At 37.8% G+C, this 14,208-nt stretch overlaps 2 protein-coding genes across 5 annotated transcripts; both read right to left on the bottom strand.

Moving 5' to 3' along the window:
* Positions 1 to 32: 32 nt before the first annotated feature.
* On the bottom strand, positions 33 to 3,362 carry malsu1 (mitochondrial assembly of ribosomal large subunit 1). The gene is made up of 4 exons (XM_042425053.1): positions 2,969 to 3,362; positions 1,937 to 2,112; positions 1,758 to 1,839; positions 33 to 379 (listed from the first exon to the last, which is right to left on the bottom strand). The coding sequence occupies exons 1-4, from the start codon at positions 3,267 to 3,269 to the stop codon at positions 222 to 224; spliced, it is 717 nt and encodes a 238-aa protein (XP_042280987.1). The 5' UTR covers positions 3,270 to 3,362; the 3' UTR covers positions 33 to 221.
* Positions 3,363 to 4,061: 699 nt separating this feature from the next.
* smpd5 (sphingomyelin phosphodiesterase 5) lies at positions 4,062 to 13,626 on the bottom strand. Of its 4 annotated transcripts, XM_042425050.1 has the most exons (10): positions 13,410 to 13,626; positions 8,571 to 8,701; positions 6,431 to 6,985; positions 5,787 to 6,343; positions 5,569 to 5,644; positions 5,308 to 5,448; positions 5,101 to 5,190; positions 4,947 to 5,010; positions 4,668 to 4,827; positions 4,062 to 4,432 (listed from the first exon to the last, which is right to left on the bottom strand). In XM_042425050.1, exons 3-10 carry the CDS (start codon positions 6,900 to 6,902, stop codon positions 4,325 to 4,327), a joined length of 1,668 nt encoding a protein of 555 aa, XP_042280984.1. In that variant the 5' UTR covers positions 6,903 to 6,985; positions 8,571 to 8,701; positions 13,410 to 13,626; the 3' UTR covers positions 4,062 to 4,324. The 4 variants fall into 4 exon arrangements, with proteins under 4 accessions (XP_042280984.1, XP_042280981.1, XP_042280982.1 ...); XM_042425047.1 differs by having other exon boundaries at positions 5,787 to 6,985; positions 13,410 to 13,625; XM_042425048.1 differs by lacking the exon at positions 13,410 to 13,626 and adding an exon at positions 13,319 to 13,397 and having other exon boundaries at positions 5,787 to 6,985.
* Between the last annotated feature and the right edge of the window lie 582 nt (positions 13,627 to 14,208).

Raw genomic sequence — 14,208 nt, 5'->3', positions numbered from 1 at the left:
TTTATATAAGACATGAAAAGAAATCCAAGTAATGAAATCTGGATTTTTTATTTCCCCCATCCAATTAAGTCATTCAATCCCCAACAAAAATGTGTTGTTGGGTTTTACCAAAGGTAACTGAAGGTGGCTGTGGTTCTACGCACAAGGACATAAAAGGGATGCTTCCAAAAATGACAAGCCTCCATAGTTACAAGTCTGGTGGTGAAGTACTACTTAGATGACTAGTCTTTTGTGACTTCACGATCATATATGAAGTCTTCTGGTAGCATCTCGGCAGGGATGCTCTTCAGCTGTTCATCAAAGGAGCGGAGAGTCCACAGTTTCTCCAGTTCATACAGTTCTCTGGTCTCTGGCAGCATGAAGTGAACCACCATATTCCCTGAGACAAAGACAGAGAGACACTCCTAACTGTAATAATAAACACTAATTTCAGCTTCAGACAGCACTTAAAACACATGGAGTACCTTGGGATGCGCTCCTACCCCAACATCCTTTAAACTGGTACTAAACTGGTAGCTTCGGTTTATAACAAACATTCCTTTTGTGACACCATACCACTCCCAGTAAGAAAAAGTTAAGCAAAAGTTCAGTTTTCAGTTTAAACCTTGATTAGAATTGGCCAATAGTCTGGAACGCAGTTTTTTCCACATGTAAAAATCTCACTCATCAGATAATTCACTCAAAGTTTGTGCACAAATTTTACTTTACGCTGGAGTGCAGATTTAGATTAAAACTGGTTGACAGTGACTTGTGTACCAAATGTTCTGGCTCTCATAGAGGAGACTACTTACATATGTTCTGGTATTGCTCTACTTTTAAACCTTTTTGGGAATATATCAGTAAGATTGCTGGAACTGTCATTGATAAAGTCCCAGCTGTCCTGCTCTTTATCTTACTGGGTATAACCCAAACATTTTGTTATCTTTTCAGGAGAAACGAATAATATTAGCTGCCTCAACAGCTGCTAAGAAAACCATTATAACAAAATTGGTTTTAACCCACTATTATTATAAAGAGAACCTGGCTTACCATTTTTACCAATGTTTGTCTACTTGAAAGGTCCACTGCCAGAATCAATGGAGCCACAGTTGATACTGTGATCAACTGCTCTAAAGCTATTGAAATAATCCAGGAGATTAACTAAACCTAACCATTAGCCTTGCCTTGATCTCATTTCGTCTTACGTAACCCTTTCTATTTAGTCTATTTAGTACTATGGGCCACGTACATGTATGTGTATTTTTATATGTGTATATCTTTAATTAGCATATATTGTGTGTTATCTTTGTCGTTTTTGTGGTTGTCTTCTGCTTGTGTCGGGGTGTTTTGTTTATTTGTACGTTTACATTGACTCATTGTTTTTATTTTATTTGGGGCTTTTTGTGTGTAGATGTTACACCTCAAGGGAAGTAATGGGTCATATCTGTGGGATAGATAGATTTGATTCCTAATGTACAGGGAGTTTTTGATATATTGATATGGAATAATATAAAATTAACTTACTATACAGTATATTGTAGCTGAATGCCCATGTTTATCAGTACCTCTCTGTATGTGAATCTGTACTATATTTGTTTGAGTCACTATCAGCCCAGAAATAACTGCCCCTTTTTTCATTCCTGTTCCCTAAGTGGAGTTCCCTATATGCTTGGTGATCTAGTTTTGTTTTATTTCAATAAATAATTCATCACAAAAAATAAACACCTGTTTACATCACCAGCTGTCTAAATTGGACAGGATCTAAAAACTTTACATACCAAAGTCAATGCACATCCAGTCCTCTGCATCCTTTCCTTCAATCTTGACATGTGGATCATGATTCGTCTTCAGAAATTTGTACTGGAAGAAAAGCATCCTTTGTATAAGTTTTAAAAACAACAACACATTTTGCAGCTGTAAACATCAGTCTGACACAGAGAAAATGAAGATCAATTACCACTTTGATGGCATAAAGAGCCATTGCGCGGAGATGTCTTGGCGATACACCGCTGACAACAACAAAGTACTCTGTATATTTGATCTGCTCTGGTACTTTAATCACACAGATGTCCACTGCATTTTCCTGATGCAGCAGAGACACCAGCACATCCAGAGTGAAAGTCTCAGAGGATCCTGCAGAAAAGAAGGAAGCAGAAACATTTGGCCTTGCACTATTCAAAGCAACAAACTGCTGGATTAATCATTAATGAAAACAATTGTCAGTTGCAGCTCTAACAATTTTCCAGAGCCCAAGCAGATGTCTTCAAATTGGTAGTTTTGTCTTCCAAATAGTCAAAATTTAGGGCTGCAACCAACAATTATTTTCATTATCAAGTAATCTGCTGAATATTTCTCAGTTTGCTTTGTAAATATAATGTCAGAAAACAGTGAAAATGTCCATCAGTATCTCAAAGCCAAAGATGATTGGTTATTATTTTACACTGCACTGTAACTTTTATTCTCCTGTTTTATCTGTCTTATTCCTTTTTAGCACTTTTTAAAAATTGTTTTTAAATGTCTTTACTTGTGTTGCTTTTATATTCTGTCTTAATGCCCTTTATGTTCTATGTAAAGCACTTTGAATTGCCTTGTTGTTGAAAGATGCCATACAAATAAACTTGCCTTTCCTTCAGATATCTGGTTTCGTCTAACCAACAGTCCTAATCCTAAAGATGTTCAGTTTATTAGCATAAATGATGAGGAAAAACAGCAAAGCTGATATCAGAAAATGTACTTTTTTTCTTTAAAAAAAAAACTTCATCAATTAACAAAGTCGGTAGTAGATCAATTTCCTGTCAATTGACTAATCAATTAGTTGATTATTTTTTCACCCTTATTTTAATTTCCTATGATGTAAGACAAGGAAAAGGTACGTATCCTCACAAAAAACAAGTTGGAACCATCCATTCTTTGGCATTGACTAATCAATGAGTGAGTCAATCTATTAATCGACTAATCATTTCAGCTCTGAACATGAATACCTACTCACTTTGGTTCAGGTGGGTACTGACGTCACTCTCCTTTTCAGTTGTTTCCTCTTCATTGACGCCACTTCTCTTCTTTGAATTGCTACTTTCACTATGCAGTTCTGAATACCATCTTTTACTGTCAAGGTAATAAGTAGATACTTGACATGAGGCTAAATCTGCTCTATAATACCGAGACAAACACAAGCTGTGACACTCAGCTTTAGGGACCGAACAGACTCTTCTGAAAACACCCGTTTGTTCCACTAATACTCTTTTACATACCGGTGATACTAGTGGTTTAAAGCGATTAAGAATACTCATGATTGTAACCTAAACAATACCACAATATCCCAGTCAATGCCATCCACGAGTGTATGAAGGGCTAAAAACAGGAAGCGACTCCAGTCCCTGCATTTTGATTAGTTCGTACGACTTCTTCGTTGGTTGTTGGGCCTTACCTGAAATACTTGAAGCGCACCCTCTACTGACCGAAAAAGGGGTATTGACCTCAAGCCTTTATACACGATCTGTATGCCTCAAGCTTTGACAGGTGGATATTCTAGATATTATTCAATAAACTGTATATTTCCCCATCTTGGGTTATAACATTGCTTAATTGTGATTCAGATGTTTTCTTTTGCCTGGTGATGTTGTTTTAAATCTGTAAAACAAAACCTCAATCAGTTTTAGGAATATTTTTTGCATGTTTTATAACAGGTAATAATAAAACCTCAGGATATTTCATATACCTCAAGTTTTCTTAACCTGATAACATGACTCTGCTACTGTTTCACTGCACCTCATTATTCATTTCTTTGAATTGCTGAAAAAATAGATATGGGCCAAAAGTTAGGGGTCTGAAACAAGGCTAAAGTTTTCTAGTTATGCTTGTTCATTCTGCTTTGTGAACTGTCTTTCTTGTCCTTGAAGTATAATTATATACAATTTATACATATACATTATATGTATGTATACATATAATACATATAATATGTATACATTTTCTGCATGCCAAGTGTGTATCACTGTATCAGCAGGCAACCTTATAATTTATGGCAAATTAAACAAGAGACATTATACAGAACTCATTCTGTTTATTTCTATAGGAAAAATTCAGAATGAAAAATTCCAAAAATATATTGTCATACAAAATCACTACCCCTGGCCTTAAAAAGCCTCAATGTATAAAATTGTATACATTATGAAATATCAATAAGTCCATATTAATGCTACCTGAGTTATTCTGGTCTGTGCATTGTCATTGAAATCACAAATTAAAACATGTAAACAAATCATTGTTGTGCCTGTAGAGCAATGTGCATCTTTTTACATTTTGTTCCCTTTGTCTGAACACAACACCTCGTTCACATTAGTCCTCATTCATCAGTACGGCCACTTTCCATCATTACATTCAGTTTCAAGCCCACAGGGACATGGTCCGTAAGGCAAGCCAGCTGGGTTATGAACGACACCTCTTCAATTTCCTATGAGGAGACAAGGAGAGAGAGTGTGGTTTTCATGATGCTTTATGACTTTTTAACAGGGAATAACTTAATGTGAGAAATTGCTCTATCATGCAAATGACATACATGAAATTAATGGCACTTGAATTATTTGTGGCATCACAAAGCACCTATTACTTCAAGCAGACAAGTGGCATTGGAGAAGACAGGAGAGAATTGGGGAGAGGAAAAAGTAAACACAAGTGGAGCCACGTACTGTTCGACAGTGTTTTGAAATGGAGCTTTCACGGAACAAGATATAGTCGATCCGTCGTCCAATCCATGGCTGGCCAGCATCAGGGTAAACAAATGAGGAGCCGTCTTTGCGAACAGGAGGGGAGATATAATGCTTTCTCAGCTCCTCTCTCTCCAAAGTTCTACACAGACACATAGAAAAGAAAAATCAGTGTTAGTGAGCAAACTGAGTAGTTCCTTTGATATCACCTTAGTTGTTTTCAGAGGGAAAATGGCTTAACAAAATCGGAAGAGGGTGTACCTTTGGAGATGTTCTGGTCTGTTTACATCATCGTCATACAATGTAGGCTGCTTCAGCAGAGTACCTTTTAGAAGAGGCATTAAGAAAAACATGATGTTTTGTCAGACAAGTATGTAGTATGTACTGTAGTTTAATGGGTTGAAATGGTACGCACCAGTGACCCAGGGTTTCTCTTTTCCAGGCCCTGCCCTGCAAGGGTCTCTGTACTCCTGAAACAGACAGTGATTCTGTTCTAGAGAGTCATCTGGAAAAAACAAGAAAACCGGTGTTTCTATACACACTATAGAAACTTTTAGTGAAATTGCTTTCATGAAAATATTAACAGGGGAAAAAAAGAAAATTATATGAGATAAACACACACCAGGTGAGCAGTTGTCAAAGTTGAAATCTCCACAGAGCACATCAAAAACAACATCCTCATCAGGTAGTCTGTTGGCAGCTTGAAAATCGCCAATCCACTTGGTTACCATGTTCAACTGCTCACAGCGAATTTCCCCTTCACCTGTTTTAAGACGACACAGACTAGCTATCACAGACCTGGCTTATGTTTGATTCCTTAAAGGAAACTGCCAAATTTTGAGTTAATCTGAACAGAAGATATCAGAAAAGGATTATAACTTGCCCTCTGGTGCATGAAGGTGTGTACAGTTAAAGTAGCCAACCACATTCTTCTGTTTCTGATTCTGCCCAATTAGCACCTGAAATATAAAAAAAATAATTATATTATATTATATTATATTATATTATAAGTGTTAATAGTATTACGTAACAATGACTAATTATATGATTTCTGCAACACAAAAAGGACAAGTGCTTTATACATGATATAAAACAAGGCACCTTAACAGAAAGGAGGCCCTTGGCAGCCAGTGCGTCTTCCCCTCGGCCATTTGGAAAGCAGTGGTACTGGGCTTCTAGCACTGGGAACCGGCTAGCAAGGAACAGGCCACTGTTGAAGAACTTGAAAGAGGAACAGCTGCATGGTGGCTGGCAGGCGTACACACCAACATCATAAAGTATGTGTCCATACACAGGTCTTAGTGCATTGACGAGTTTCTGTGCAGCCCTCTTATCAAACACCTCCTCTAGGCACAGTATGTCAACATTGGCTGGAAACAACGACGACACTTCCCAGGGTATGTCGTCTTGCTGGCGGAGACCCTGGGAGAGCAAAGCTCGGGGAGCACTTCGGTGGCTCATTTGGCCCTGCTGGTTCGGATTGGAGTTGAGGGTGGACGGTGATTCTGTAGAGGGCTCTTTTGTATCATCACAGGGCACACAAACCACATGACTATTGGTACTTGGGATTGGACCATGTCCTTCAGCTGAGTCTCTCTCTGAATGGTGACTTAGGGGCTGCGCCTGTCTATCTGTGGCCCCATATGTAGATGAGTTACCTGTCGGGAGTATGCTGTTAGAGGGACTGAGAGTACCACAGCTGCTGGGGGAGTCAACAAATATGCGAATATGGGGTCGAACCACACCTTGCACAATGCACTGGCCAATAGCAGTCGCCCTGTGCTGTGTCTGTCCAAGGTTATTGAAGCGAGCCAGGCTGTCGGGCAAAAGACATAGGTTGGCTGATGCAAAGCCAAATGATGCCTTTCCTTCCAGCTCAAAACCCCTGTGCATCTCCCTCTCTGGTGGGGATAGTGTCTCTCGGTGGTAGCAGAAGGGTCTGCGGCAGGCCTGAAGTGGTGCCCAGAGCAGAAAGCCTAGGAAGGCCAAGGGGGCTGTAGCAAGAAAAAGAATGAAGAAGATGATGGAGCCAAAGAAGACCTTTAGGGGGTAGAGGTAGCATTCCTGCTCCAGTCGCTGGGTTTGCTCCAGGGTGGTGGACTTGCACACCGCAATAAGACGATCAAGAAAGAAGAAACAAGGCAGAATCAATGCCCATCCCACAGCATGGATGCCTGCGACAAAGCAATTAGGAAATGGAGACTCGCGCAGGGCCATGCTCTTCCCCTTATCTAAACAAAATGCAGGACTTTCCGTTCTAGCCGCATTCCTGTGCGCTCCATCATAGGCTCCACTGGACACTAAGACAGGAGAAGGAAATCAGTGTTATGATGTGGCTCTATTCTTACAATCCATATATACATTTACAATCTGGGCTCTCAAGAGTAACTTGCTCCCCTTTTTCTTCATGACCACACATGCAGTTGTGGAAAATATGAAGCAATTGAAAGATGTACTGACATAACTGGAATACAGTCAGATACAGAGGGGAGATCAGACTAGCTTACTGCACGCTTATGCAATGCATCATGATCACTTTTAAAAGAGGCAAAGAGAAAAACATGACGTAAACACCCTAATCCAGCTGTCACCATCTGCACAGTGTTGCTAACCTCTGGTGATGTGAGACTACAATGAACAAGATCACCACACCTTTATGTGTATTTAGAGATTAGCTGTATAGTCTAATGTCAATGGGCGTTTTAAGGCAAGGCAAGTTTATTTGTATAGCACATTTCAACAAGGCAATTTGCTTTACATAGCCTAAAACATAAAGGCATCAAGACAGAATGTAAAAGCAACACAAGCCAATATAAAAAGACATTTTAACGCAATTAAAAAGTGTAATTTGGAAATAAAAATAGGCTAAAATAGAATAAGACATGAAACAGGAGAGTTAAGTTATTGTGCAGCATAAGATATTAATCAAAAGCCTCAAATTTGATTTAAAAAAGGCAGCAGCAAACAGAAAAGTCTTGGTTTAAAAGAACTGGATTAAGTAAAAACCCACCCCAAATTAATCCATAAATAATCTTCAAACTGTCATACAGCTGAATTTTTATTGAAACATTTCTCAAATATAATACCTACAAAATATGTCACACGATGACATAAATTCTAGACCTGATATATTGATTTTCAGCACTGAGAGTGCTGTCAGTGTTTGTCTGGATGAATTTTACAGTCCTAAATCACTTTTCATAATGTAAACTCTTGTTGATTTAACGTGGATTTGCCCTTTCATGTTAACATGTCACATTCAAAGATTCACCCTGATTGCAGACACTGGGCTCTGACTCAAAATAGGGAGGTTGCAAACCCCACCACCCTGATTATATATGCATGTGCCCCATTCAAAAGAAGATAACGTCACTTAAACCATTAAGTAACCTTGTCTTTTAATAGTCTAGTGATACTAAATAACAATTCAATCTGGCTAGGTCCATAACAAACTCACTCATGATGCTGTATCTTATGATCCATGATGTGGGCCATACAGTACATCCCATATGCTTAACAAGCAGACATCAGTGGGCTTACCATAATTGATTATTTCTTGTACTGACTGAAGCTATAATGCCCCAGTTTGGACTAAATATTGGTTAAAATAACATGTCATGTTAGATGTCTTATTCCAGACCCTTTCTGTTTGCATATAAAATCAGTTTGAGTGACCTTGAATGCTTTATGACTTCAATAAAATTGGCTGTCCAGTTAACCTACTTGTATATGAATAAGCAAATGTATGCAGGCTTTTTCCTGTATGCATAAAATCATACCCACACAAAATATATCACATCATATCTTTTATTAGTGTTTATTTCCAATTTGTGTATGGTGTAATCTTGCCAGATTTGATGTGTGTTTGGATACGGTCATGTCTACCAGAGAAGAAGAGGCTTTCTATCCTTCTCAGCCATGTTGTAGAGGCAGATGAGCACAAGCAGCAGGTTTTCTCTGTGCTGTCTTTATGATCCAACCACACTCTTCTGTTTCTGATTCTGCCCAATTAGCACCTGAAATATAAAAAAATAATTACATCATATTTTAACAGTGATAATAGTTAGGGCTGCACCGGTCCAACTTTTTCAGTCCCAATACTGATACCTGGGCTTTGGTTATCGGCCGATACCAAGTACCGATCCCATAACAGTTAATTGTTTAATTAATAAGCTGCTTGCCTCACTGTGTGGAAGAGACTGGTACTGGGAAGAGACTTTTATGTATATGGCTAAATCAGGCTTGACTTAAATGTTGCTTTCCTGACTTAATAAAAAACATTTAACAAATAAATACATAGATGGGTCAATGACGTGACATGCAGATTTTTGTGTCTGAGGGCACTACTTTGGTTTTAAATAATTTTAAATGATTCATAATAAGCATCATTTTATTCTATGAAACCTATTTAATTTGAACATATTTCCAGTTTATCATATAAATTATATATATTTTACGTTTTTCCATCTCAAACCCTCAAAATGTCAGGTGGCACAACCGTCCGAGCAAGTTAACACTATATGAAATGTATTAAATATGTAATTTAAAATATGAATTAATATAACATATATTTCAAATAAATAAAGTTTAATAGTTTAATTGTTCTTAAATTGTTTGGAATATTAAAAACATTTTTGTCCGGAAATCTGCATATCTGAAATGTCAGGGTGGCGCAACAGCATTCATACAGCTCTTCCTGTCATTCCCACTGGAAGACCACACAGTCCCCGCTAGTATCTCTTCATGCCTTGCCGATATATCAGCATGGATGAAAGAACGCCACCTTCAGCTTAGCCTCTCTAAGACCGAGCTTCTTGTCATGCCAGCCAGTCCTTCCATACAACAAAACATCAGCATCCAGCTCAAATCAACCCAACTCATGCCCACAAAGTCTGCCTGAAACTTGGTAGTCATGATTGATGACCAACTAACCTTTAAGATTCATGTGGCCTCGGTCGCTTGATCGTGTTGATTCGCCCTGTATATCATCAGGAAGATCAGACCCCACCTGCCTGAGCATGCAGCACAACTCCTGGTAACTCCTGATATAGGCTCTCGTAATATCACAACTACTGCAACTCCTTACTGGCAGGCCTCCCTGCATGTACACTTAAACCTCTGCAGATGATCCAGAACGTGGCAGATAAAATAGCTCCTGCCTACGTGAACTCCCTCATTCAGGTCTACGCTCCTCCCACCCACCATGCTCTACCAACAAAAGGCGCCTGGTACCACAACAGGGCCCTAAGTCACAAGCTAGACTCTTCTCCTCAGTAGTTCCCCGGTGGTGGATCTGCAGAGTCCCTCTCAATCTTTAAGAAAAGACTAAAGACCAAGCTTTTTCACGAACACCTCTGCACTTGATGAACTGTAGGGAGACAAAAAACAAGAAACAAAAAAACATGCTTCTATGCACTCTATGTACTCTAATCATTGCCTTGCTGCACTGCCTGTTGGCATCTACGTCCTATTGGGCTCAAACTTAAGCTTTATGGCACTTACTGGTGTTGTTGTCTCCTGACTAGATCCTTGCTTGTGTTGTATCAATCTCATATGTATGTCGCTTTGGATAAAAGCGTCTGCTAAATGAAAAATGTAATGTAATATAAAAAAAGGAAAGAAAGGTAATACATTTAAATCTAAAGTTGGATGTTGGAAAACCAAAATACCCGCCCCTTACAATAAAGAATCCATAAGTTACTTTTAATGCCCAGCTCAACTACAAAACAGTAATGTTTTAGGCAGAGTAGACACTCTCAGGTATACTTGCTAAAAAAAAATTACTTAAAAAAAAAAAAAAAAGAAGGAAGTGTGTTTTTTTTTTTCAAAAAACTTTTGGTTGCACCACCTGACATTTTTCGTCTGGTGAAATTGCAAATATAGTCTAAAACTGAACTAAAACCCTGTAAATGTTGTGCAACCATTAAGACTTGTTTAAACACACTCTTCCAACATCAAATAAATGTATTCTGTACATTTTTAACGTTTTATTAAAAAAAAAAAACATTTTTAAAAAGGCTTATTTGTCATTGACCCAGATAAAAATTTACTGAATTGTTATTAATTTATTGGAAGACACGAGGCAACTGAAAGATGTACTGACATGACTGGAATAGAGTCAGATGCAGTCAGATGAGATCAGAATAGCTTACTGCACTCTTATGCAATGCATCACGATCACTTTTAGAAGACGCAAAGAGAAAAACATGGTGTAAACAGCCTAATCCAGCTGTCACCATCTGCACAGTGTTGCTAACCACTGGCAATGTGAGACTACAATGAACAAGATCGCCACACCTTTATATGTATTTACAGATATACAGTCTAATGTCAAAGGGGGGGATTAAGTAAAAACCCACCCCAAATTATTCCATACATACATTTCTCAAATATAATCACACAATGACATAAATTCTAGACCTGATATATTGATTTTCAGCACTGAGAGTGCTGTCAGTGTTTGTCCGGATGGATTTTACACTCCTATATCACTTTTCATAATGTAAACTCTTGTTGATTTAATGTGGATTTGCCCTTTACCGTTAACGTCTCACATTCAAAGGTTCATGCCCACTGCAGACTTTGCACACTTACTCAAAATAGGGATGTTTTTATTTGTTTGTTTATTTGATTGTTTGTTTGCTTATCAAAATAGGGAAGATTTGTTTGTTTTTCAAAATAGGGAAGTGTTGTTTTTTTCAAAATTGTGAAGCCTTTTTTGTTTGTTTGTTTTTTGTTTTAAAAAAATAGGGAAATTTTTTTGTTTTTTTTTCAAAATAGGGATGTTTTTTGTTTTTGTTTATTTAAATCAACATAGGGAAGGTACAAACCCCACCACCCCAATCATACATGAATACACCCAATTCAAAACAAGATAATATCACTTCAACCGTCAAGTAGTCTTACAACAGTCTTGCGATGCGAGCTTTCTATGAGTTTCTGTTTAGACCCATCTTAGTGGCATTATTAAGCTGCACCCTAATGGCATTGTCATGATTTCGAGCTCGTTTGACACCTGACCTTACCTGAGGCTGTTGGCTAGTAAGATGTACTCTGACTCATAATTTCCCACCTGAATATCACTCATTGGATCCTTTTTACGAAATTAAACACCAGAAGGCAATATGGATGAAGATTGAGCAATATCATCCAAAAAAAAAAAAAACAACCCATCCCTATACTTTTTGTATCGATTGCTTGATTATTTAAAGTTACTAGACAATTTATTGTGCGGGTAACCTATACTACATTACCATAGCTGCAAATGACGTTCGTGTTTTTTGTTTCTGTTTTGTAAATAAATGTCATCTTCTGCATGCTTGCAAAGAACATTTAATTCCAGATGACAAGTATTAACCTACAGGCATTTTCTGATATTAAGAAATCCCTTACATGATAATAATACTGCAAAAAGTACATTGTGGAGCAGGCAATAGTCCAGCATGTGTAGCCTGAACTTAACAATGTTCCTGCAGAATGAATTAATGAGTTTACAATAATTTCAGTTTAAATATTGTAGTGAGAGAATGGGAAGGCCCATAACAAACTCCTGATTATAGCTTTAGTCCCCCGAGTGATATTACTTTAAGTTTTAAATTGATATTACTCCAACTTTAGACCCATTACTAATCAATTAGAACAGCATTTTTTCTAAATGAAGGTCCATTATAGCCTAGTTTCCAGTGGTGGAAAGTAACTAAGTACATTTACAAAAGTACTACACACCGCTTTTTGACAACTTACAAAAAGCAGTGTGTAGTCAGGGTCACATTTCAGATGCCTATGAGTTATTAATAGCTCCACCAAATAGCAAATTTTCCCTTTAAACTTCTCACATGGTTTAATTTCAATAAATGTTCAAATGATCCAATATTACACTGAAAATTAAAGATCAGAGAAAAAGTCCAAAAACTGAAAACAGATTTGTGTATCAGAACTTTATTTTTTCTTCTTTCCTCTCCCATCAATCATCTAAAAACCCACCCCAGATTATTCCATAAACAATCTTCACACTGTTATACAGCTGAATTTTCATTTAAACATTTCTAAAATATTATATATACAAAATGTATCACACGATGACATAAATTGTAGACCTGATATATTGATTTTCAGCACTGAGACTGCTGTCAGTGTTTGTCTGGATGGATTTTACAGTCCTAAATCACTATTCATAATGTAAACTCTTGTTGATTTTGGGTGGATTTGCCCTTTAACGTTAACATGTTGCACACAAAGGTTTACTCTACTGTAGACTTTGGTCTCTGACTCAATATAGGGAAGGTGCAAACCCCACCACCCCGATTATACATGCATGCGCCTCATTCAAAACTAGATAACGTCACTTCAACCGTCAAGTAGTCTTAGAATAGTCTTGCGATGCGAGCTTTTTGTGAGTTTCTGTTTGCTCAGCTGATACTCATACAGGTAAGTTGAGTGAGTTTCACCAACGACACTGTCACCGCCCGTATGCAGGTATGCTAAGCTAACAATTTTCACTCCATAAACGACTCAAGACAGACTTGGAAATCGTAAGGAAGTCTGATGTACACGACGACATTACGTTGCTGTACGATGCACACACCAATTATTAAGTTCTCATACTTTATACATGCATTACATAGTCTACGTACATTTCAGTTATCAGAAGTCAAAACTGTCACCTGTCCGTTTTCGTCAGCTAGCTTAACACTCAGCTAAAGTGGCAGCCCAGCTGGTTCTTACCTTGGCAGGAGACCGGGAGCAGACGGACTCATGAACCTATGCAGCAACTCCCTACTAAAGCATTTCCAACCGTTGCTCTTATCTTTAAGGCTGTCACATGTTCAAACCCACAGTTTCCTGTAGCCGGATAAGTGAAATACTTCAATTAACATTAACCCACGCTGTTCTCATAGATATATCTTAGTAGTATTATTAAGCCACGCCCTAATGGCGTTGTCATGGTTTCGAGTCCTCCTGTCATGTGACCTTACCTGAGGCTGTTGGCTAGTAAGATGATGATTCATAATTTCCCACCTGAATATTACTTATAGGAACCTTTTTACCAAATTAACACAAGAGGGCAATATGCATAAAAATCGAGCCACATTATTTAAAAAGACACGTGTTATACCCATTCCTATACTTTTGGTATTGATTAATTGATTAATTAAAATTACTGGACAATTTATTGTGCGGCTAACCTATACTTCATTACCATAGTTGCAAATGACGTACATATTTTTTGGTTCTGTTTTGTAATAATTATCTTCTGCGTGCTTGCCAAGAACATTTTATCCCACATGACAAGTATTAATCTACAGGCATTTTCTGATATTAAGAAATCCCTTACAGAAACTGCAGAAAGTACACTGTGGAGCAGGCAATAGTCCAGCATGTGTAGCCTGAACTTAACAATGTTCCTTCAGAATTAATTAATGAGTTTACAATAATTTCAGTTTAAATATTGTAGTGAGAGAATGGGAAGGCCCATAACAAACTCCTGATTATAGCTTTGATATTACTCCAACTTTAGACTCAT

This window comes from Thunnus maccoyii, chromosome 10 (assembly GCF_910596095.1).
Source record: "Thunnus maccoyii chromosome 10, fThuMac1.1, whole genome shotgun sequence".
Lineage (NCBI taxonomy): Eukaryota > Metazoa > Chordata > Actinopteri > Scombriformes > Scombridae > Thunnus > Thunnus maccoyii.
The sequence above is the reverse complement of the archived record's forward strand: the minus strand, read 5'-3'. Positions and strand labels throughout refer to the sequence as shown.